The sequence below is a fragment of the Lingula anatina genome, chromosome 8 (genome assembly GCF_051362555.1).
Source record: "Lingula anatina isolate TDL-2025a chromosome 8, LinAna3.0, whole genome shotgun sequence".
Classification (NCBI taxonomy): domain Eukaryota; kingdom Metazoa; phylum Brachiopoda; class Lingulata; order Lingulida; family Lingulidae; genus Lingula; species Lingula anatina.
In genome coordinates, this window is record NC_141774.1 from 6493925 (window position 1) to 6502340 (window position 8416).

The 8416-nt window shown below is 38.6% G+C and overlaps 2 protein-coding genes across 2 annotated transcripts; both read right to left on the minus strand.

The window, feature by feature from the left end:
- Positions 1-2199: 2199 nt before the first annotated feature.
- On the minus strand, positions 2200-3625 carry LOC106156856 (protein Star-like). The gene is made up of 2 exons (XM_013532285.2): positions 3273-3625; positions 2200-2608 (listed from the first exon to the last, which is right to left on the minus strand). The coding sequence occupies exons 1-2, from the start codon at positions 3623-3625 to the stop codon at positions 2200-2202; spliced, it is 762 nt and encodes a 253-aa protein (XP_013387739.2).
- A 2281-nt stretch (positions 3626-5906) lies between these two features.
- Positions 5907-7770, minus strand: LOC147760266 (protein Star-like). The gene is made up of 2 exons (XM_086994441.1): positions 7296-7770; positions 5907-6664 (listed from the first exon to the last, which is right to left on the minus strand). The coding sequence occupies exons 1-2, from the start codon at positions 7766-7768 to the stop codon at positions 6256-6258; spliced, it is 882 nt and encodes a 293-aa protein (XP_086850567.1). The 5' UTR covers positions 7769-7770; the 3' UTR covers positions 5907-6255.
- Between the last annotated feature and the right edge of the window lie 646 nt (positions 7771-8416).

The following is an 8416-nucleotide window of genomic DNA, read 5'->3' on the forward strand; positions in this document are numbered from 1 at the left end:
ATGATTTTTTTTTTCACAGAACCATTGATAAATTTGGGTAGGGCAATCACTAATAAACAATTTGCAAGCTCATTGGATAATGCTCAATTAAATCCCCTTTACACTGGACAGCGTCCTTTCTGTGTCCCTTGTGCGACCATGAAACTGGTATTTTTGTGGTTGTAAAAAGGAGGCACAAGCATCGCTTTTGTTGCAAAATAATGCTCAATGATCGCCCGGTTGTCGGTACGTGAACTATTATTGTTTTTTACTCCAAAAGAGGGACGCAGAAAGGACATCGTCCAGTGTAAAGGGGGCTTTAGCGATGAGAGTTGTATGCCCTGTGTGACAAGTTTATATGCAGAATATATATATAGGGAGGTCATCAGGGAATAAGTCAGCGCTGCTTTTAAGTGAGTCGACCATATTTAGTCCGGGGATCTGTATTTAGTCCGAGGATCAACATGTTCTTAAATAAATGCCCTCAGAGTTCTAAAAAATTGACGTTATCGTTCATATTTCCTCGCGGAAGCCCTCGAGCTGTGTATGGCGGCGACACATACACCCCGTTTCCATAGATTAGATCGACCTACTTTAGATCGACCTAACTCCCTGGGGGTTCACGCTAAAAAGCTGTCAGCCGGGCGGACACGAAAGGTAATTACCCCCTTACAGCTTGTAGTAGGCGGGACGGACATTTAAGTCGGATTATCTGAAAGTAATCTAGTGAGACTCCCGGCGGGGATAGATCGATCTAAAATCTATGGGAATAGAGGCATAGGTCACGATAAGCTGGGCATGCAGCTGAAGAGGAATTGTTTTTACCGGCGTTGCAGGAATAAAAGTCCGCTAGGAACTGCAGTCCGCTTCCAATTACTTTGTACAGATAAGAGTTATCCTAAATACTAGCCCCAATATCCCAGCTTACCCTAACCAAGGAGTTACATCTGTTGTAACTCCTTGCCCTAATATGTATTAATCATATGGGAGCCCGGATTTCCCTTCCTAGGACTACCTCACTACTCACACCGGAATTATGCATCTCTGCAATAGTTAAACGTCTCACAATCATGGCCGTCACACCTAACACAATTACAAATCTGAAATGTCGGGTTGGCCTCTGATATCAGTGGATACAATTCACCTCCAGTTTTTCAAAAGGTAAATTGTTTCTAAACGGGCTAACCTCCTTTTATCTTTTCTTTATCGTTGATAACAGTAGATCTTAATTTAGTAAATAGACACTTAATTATCCATGCAGTTCAAAGGTCTTCGAGAAATTTCAAATTTTAATGATCGTCATATTGATTGTTGGACCAAACTATAATCAGCCGGCTTCTCTAAAATAAACTAGACAAAGTCGTAGGGGTAATGTTACAACCGTTTCATATTCCACCCATATACAGCGTGTCACTTTTGTATCGCTTCCTAAGAAGGTATTCCCGCATGTAGCCGTTAGGGTTCCTTCATTTCACTGAAAAGTCAATGTGGCCCCACCTCACTCGGATTCTCGCACGTTTTCTTGTTTCGTGTGACGTCACGCGGTGATTTCCATCACACGTGTTTTCTACGATATCGACAATAGGAAGTCAGTGGAGTAATTTTACAACCGTTTTATTTCCCACCCTCGTTGAGACATCTACCAGTATAACGCACGAAGTAGACTTAACAATATAAGACCAAACCATAGCAAAAACACAGGTAATATCCAAAAATAACTAGAAGATCATAGAGGCGATACTACCTCCGGGTATTGTACCACCAACTGGAGTAAGCGCATTCCTATATGCACCCCACTCCCTTCATTTCACCTCATTTCACCTCAAGCGGATTCTCGCACGTTTCTCGTCTCGTGTGACGTCACACAGTGATTTCCATCACACGTGTTTTCTACGATATCGACAATAGGAAGTCAGTGGAGTAATTTTACAACCGTTTTGTTTCCGGTATCTACCGGTATAACGCATGAAGTATACTTAACAATATAGGTTAAAAAAAAGGTAATATTCAAAAATAACTAGAGGATCATAGTGGCTATACGGCCTCCGGATATTGTACCACCAACTGGAGTAAGAACATTCCTATGGACCCCCCCCCCCCAAAAAAAAAAAAAAAAAAAAAAGAGGGGGGGGGGGGGTCCACCACCAGTGTTGTGTTAGACAAGCCCTAGGGTTGCAGTAAGCCTGTTAACCTACTATATGAAAAAAAATCATCCGATGTTTAGTGGACATCTTGTCGCACAAACGTAAGATCTTGCCCGATAGGCTGCACTTCTTTATACATCCCGGTTCGAGTAAATACCCCTCTAATATCTATCAAAGCCTGACTGTAATTCTTACTACGCTGATGAACTTCCACCGTCCACATATCGACCGTTATTTTATCCCACGGGAAAGATCGGAGAACCTCCAGCTCTGCTCCCTCTATGTCGAGGGAAAAGAAGTCTACGTGTGTCCGTCCAATGGTGCTTAAAAGCGTCTGGATCGGCAGGCAAAGTAATTTGCTCTTTCCCTTAACACTTATTCGTTTGTTTATTGGGTTGATGGCTCCACTATCTGCTCTGCTGGATAACGTGAAATCTAGCCAAATGGGTTTACTCGTGAGGCAGGACTGGACCACAAATGCCTTCCTGAAATGAAACGTATATGTACCTTGTAATGGGAATCATATAAAGGGCAATGTGTACACACTTTGTATGTCTAAACATTTGCAGTCCGCGGTTATAAATGTGATTCTATCAATTCTATTTAAGTGTAAATTTTTGTAACCACAGAATTGTATCACAGATTGCGCCCACTTTCTTCACTGCCTTAAGAAAACTGTAATTTTCAACTGTAACTCGAGAGAAATGCGTAACAGTATAGAAATGTGCCATGATTTAACCAGCGACATATTTGTGAATACTACTCTCTACCAGGGCGGCAAATTTTCCACAGATATTCACAGATATGATAAAGAGACAGTCATTTTGGTCTGATATTTCAACCACAAAAGTCCTCAATAATAACTGCAGCCCTGTTAGAGGGTATGTGAATTCCTTGTGAAAAATCAATCGGGGTATTATCCAAGCATGTTGTACAATTCATTTGCGACATGGTAATTTGCTTTTATTGGGCCACATAGGTCATAACGAGCAACAAAGTGACTTGTAAGTAATGGGGTGTAAAGTTCCCTTCTGTAACCTTGACCTTTTGTCACCTTGACCTGCTTGTATCAGACACCGAGACAAGCACAGACATAAATTAACTCATAATTCGTAAAAAAGAAATATGTCTACAAGTGCCATCTCAAACCTGCTTTTCATGACAAGTAGTTCGAAATTCCGGGGGTCTGGTTCCACCAGTATTCCGGTCCAATTGCGTGATTTTTCGAAAAATAAAGAGTTGCTGCCCTGCTCCCCGTCCAAAGCACCGGCCTCCACAAAGAACCCATCTCGTCGTTGGTGCAGAACTTTATCAACCAGACTACTTTGGCCGTTTTGGGAATAATGAACTGCTTTGGGCCTCCTAAGATTCCGAGGCCTCCTAGACGGCGTAAAGAGCAGTTTGCGCCTTACAAACTCTAGCAGCCTGAGATCAAGTGCGTCCATTTCTTTCGAGAAAAGATCTTGAAGAACCTCGATGTCAGTACTGCTTCCTTCATTCATTTGAAAAGAAGAGGAAGGTCTACCACTGTATGTGATTGTTTTGTCATAAAATCCCACCATTAAGAACACAGTTAGTATGATTATTGTACATGCCAACAAGATATGTCCTTTGTAATGCATTTTCTACAAAATAATAGTAATAAATAATAAATAATAACAATAAAATAATTGATCAATTTAAAAAGCATAGAGATTAGCTTTAAGATAAACATGCATGAAAATAGAAAAATGAAAAAGAAGAAAATTTATGTACATTAATGAAAAATTAATTGGAATCAGATGCTTGGACTATTGTATGTATTTAAATTCGGTCATACATGTTATCAACGTCAGTAATTGTAAAGTGCAAAAGAAATCGAGCAATAATGTTCATTAACTTCGTAGTTGAAACATATATGATAATTATAAAACACAAGGGATGATGTCATACCGTTAGCTGGTTGCTTAACTAACTAGCTGTAATTTACTAACCACATGTAATTACAGTCTGATAAAGGCCTTTGTCCAAGTTGGACGTTAGCTAACGGTATGAAAACATCCCTACTCTTATTTTGTTATTACCATATGTGCAGTTAGTGTCCAGTATTCGGTTCATTTTTTTCACATTCTTTAATGTAATGCAGTACCTAACAAAGTTAATGAATCTCATCATACAGGGTACTTACCGCTGTGCCTTGTAGTGGTCGAAGAATATTTTAGGCGACAGCAATATAACTGCAGCGTTTAAATATATTAGAATATATATTAATTATATATATATATACCGGTATTACATGCATATTTAAACGCTGAAGTTTTACTGCTGTTGCCCAAAATAATCATTAATTATAAATCCGCCTTCATTTTGAAAATGCTGTTTTCGAGAACGTATTTCGAGATGAAAGCTGACCCTGGAGACGGTTGTTTAATTGTTAATAAAAGCATCCATGAAACCATCTGCTACATGAACATGGTGCGTTCGGAGAGCAGGCCCTTTGAACATCCTTTAAGTATCTCTGGTTTGATCCCTCCTTGTAAGAAAGACGCACATGCTGGTTTGTTAACTTTAGAAACCAATGCGATATGTTTTTATAACATTTTATAAATCTTAATGTATTCCCGGCTTTAAATTTCACGGCGACAATTTTCACAAAACCATTGACATACCTGGCTAGGGCAATGACTAATAACCAGTTTGCAAGCTATGGATGCGGAACCAGTTCATTGAATAATAGCAATGAGAGTTGTATGCCCTGTGTGACAAGTCTTAGCAGAATATTTAGAGTGAGGTCATCAGGGAATAAGTCGGCGCTGCTTTAAAAGGAGTCGACCATATTTAGTCCGCAGATCTGTATTTAGTCCGAGGATCAACATGTTCTTAAATAAATGCCATCAAAATTCTAAAAAAATTGACGTTATCGTTCACATTTCCTCGCGGAAGCTCTCGAGCTGTGTATATCGGCGACACAATAGGCCACAATAAGCTGGGCAGAAGAAGACTTGTTCATAACGGTGTTGCAGGAATGGAAGTCCGCTAGGAACCGCAGTCCGCTTCTAATTACTTTGTACAGGTAACAGTCGTCCTAAATACTAGCCCCAATACCCAAGCTTACCCTTACATGTACCTTGGACATAATAAGAGATCCTTTTTATGTCCAAGCATGTACTAAACATATGGGAGCGCGGACTTCCGTTTCTAGGACTACCATTCCTGTCACACAGGGCTACCATCTGATTAGTTTATTATATTATATCACTCTACTTGTATCAACGTCCGTTTAAAATGAAACTTTTTGTTTAACTGGGTACAGTAAAACATGTGTTATACAAAGTGCAATGATTTTGTTTTCGCGGTGCCTCTTTCACAGAATTATGTATCGCTGCAAAAATGGTAAAAATGTCACAATCATGGCCGTCACAGCTAACACAATTACAAATCTGAAATGACGGGTATGCCCCTGATATCAATGGATACAATTCATCCCCAGTTTTTAAAAGGTAAATTGTTTCTAAACGGGCTCACCTCCTTTTATCTATTTTTTATCTTTGACAACAATAAATCTTACCGTAATTCAGTAAAGAGACACTTGATTATCCAAGCAGAAATTCGAGAAATTTCCAATTTTAATGGTCGGCATATTGAATGTTGGAGCAAAGGGCAATCAGCCGTCTTCTCTAAAATAAACTAGACAAAGTCGTAGCTGTAATGTTACAAGCTTTTGATATTCCACCCATATACAGCTACCAGTCTACTTTTAACTCTCGATTCGACAATAGGAAGTCAGCGGAGTAATTTTACAACCGTTTTATTTTCCACCCTCGTTGAGACATCTATAACGCATGAAGTAGACTTAACAATATAGGTTAAGAATAGCAAATGTTAGGTAATACCCAAATAACTAGAGGATCATATAGGGGATACTGCCTCCGGGTATTGTACCACCAGCTGGAGTAAGCGCATTACTATGGAAAAAAGGGACACCACCACCACCAGTGTTGTGTTTGACAAACTCTACAAAATGCAATAACCAAAATTCTCATTTTTTGTAGAAACTCACAATGTATAAGAAAATCTAGGGGAAAAGTAAAAAGTTAATTCCAGGGTTGCAGTAATACATAACCTACTATATAAAATAAAAACCCTCCAATGTTTAGTGAACATCTTGTCGCACAAACGTAAGATCTTGGCCGATAGGCTGCACTTCTTTATACATCCCGGTTCGAGTAAATACCCCTCTAATATCTCTTAAAGCCTGACTGTAGTTCTTTGTGAGTTCATGAACTTCGACTGTCCATATATCGACCGTTATTTTATCCCACGGGAAAGCTTGGAGAACCTCCAGCTCAACCCCCTCCACGTCTAGAGAAAAGTAGTCTACGTGTGTCCGACCAATGGTGCTTAAAAGCAACTGAATCGGTAGGCAAAGTAGCCTGGTCTTTCCTACAACATTTATTCTGCTGTCTATTGGGTTAATCGCCCCACTATCTGGACTGCTGGATAACGTAAAGTCCAGCCACATAGGTTTACTCGTGAGGCAAGTCTGGACCACAAATGCCTTCCTGAAATGATAAGAATTGTACCTTGAAAGAGAGAGTATGTACTAGCGTTTTCAGCCTCCAGTCATAAATTCCTGAAATGGTCGTACTTTGAAAGACAAAGTTTATGCTAGCAATTTTGGTCTCAGGTTATAAATTCCTAAAATGACGTTTCAATGCACTTAAAAATCAAATTATATACTAGAGCATTTAGTCTGTGGTCATGAATTTGCCTCCACAAGTTCGCATCAATTAATTTTTGGTCTTTTAGAAGTTTGTGTGATTCAGATTGTCAAAGCCTTGCATTTTTAGAGAAAACAAACACCGGGCACTGACACAGATTTTTAACTAAAACTCTATGGGGATCGTCAGGTACAGTATATCCCAAAGTTTTTATTGCAAAGGATTTGGCTTGGAAAAGAGTGGCGTCAGATATAATGGTAACCAAGTAATATCTTACTGTTATCAATTCAGCCATTTTTACTAAGAAGGCACTGGGTAAAAAAACAGTTCCTTATTGTAACATTTATCTGTAAGGAATAACATTTCATAAGTACCACATTTAGAGACAAGCACACTAACCGAAGAATTAATACGCATATGTAATACCAGAAGAACGTAAGAGTTTACCTGTGCAACCATAGAAAGTACATACCTGTTTTTCATGACAAGTTGCTCAAAATTTTGGGGGTCGGGTTCTATCAGTATTCCGGTCCAGTTGCGAGATTTTTCAAAAAATAAAGAGTTGCTGGTCATTTCTCCGTCCCAAGCACCGGCCTCCACAAAGAAACCGTTCCGACGCTGGTGCAGAAATGTATCTACAACTTTACTTTGTCCGCTATGAGAATAATCCAGTGTGTTCGGTCTCTCAAGCTTCCGAGGCCTCCTAGAAGGTGCATAGAGCAGTCTGCGCCTCACAAACTCTAGTAGCCTGGGATCAAGCGCGTCAAGCTCTCTCGAGAAAATATCTTGAAGAACTTCGATGTCTGTACTGCTTCTTTCATTCATTTCTAATGTAGAGGAAGGTCCACCACTGTGGGCGATTGTTTTGACGTAAAACCCCACCATTGTAAACACAGTTAGTATGATGATAGTACACGCCAGTGGGAAATATCTTTTGTAATGCATTTTTTTCTACAAAAACAGAAAAAATACATATAAAAAAGTATAGATATTAATTTTAAGAACAAAAACATGCATAAAAATAGAAAAAGAAAAAAAAAGAAAATTTATGTACATAAATGAAACATTAATTGGAATTATATGCTTGAGCTATTGCGTTTAAATTCGATCGTAATTAACGTCAACAATCTCTCTCTCTCTCTCTCTCTCTCTCTCTCTCTATATATATATATATATATATACAAATGAATGTTTTATCAAAAGAGAGATTCCAGTTTGTTATTTGTTAAATTATCCAAGTTTTTGTTATTCATATTTTGTTGTCACCGGAGGCAGTAGAAGAGTTTCCTTTGGCTTATATATATATATCTACAGACTTGACATTTAATATGGAATATTTTTTTCCAAATAATTTTTAATCATGTTTTTCCTATTTTGCAGACTGATAAATGAAAATAAGGATTAAAATCGTGTGTTAATAACTTTTAATTATCTCTTTGATGTCATTGTGACATCATTTCATTAATGGAATTCGCCAGAGAAGGAAACAAAAGCACATTGCCTATTCTATGTCATACGACAACCATTAAAAGGGATATTTTGGACCTCCATATATTCCAAATTATTGTCTGTAAAAGAGTTAAACGCTCCACA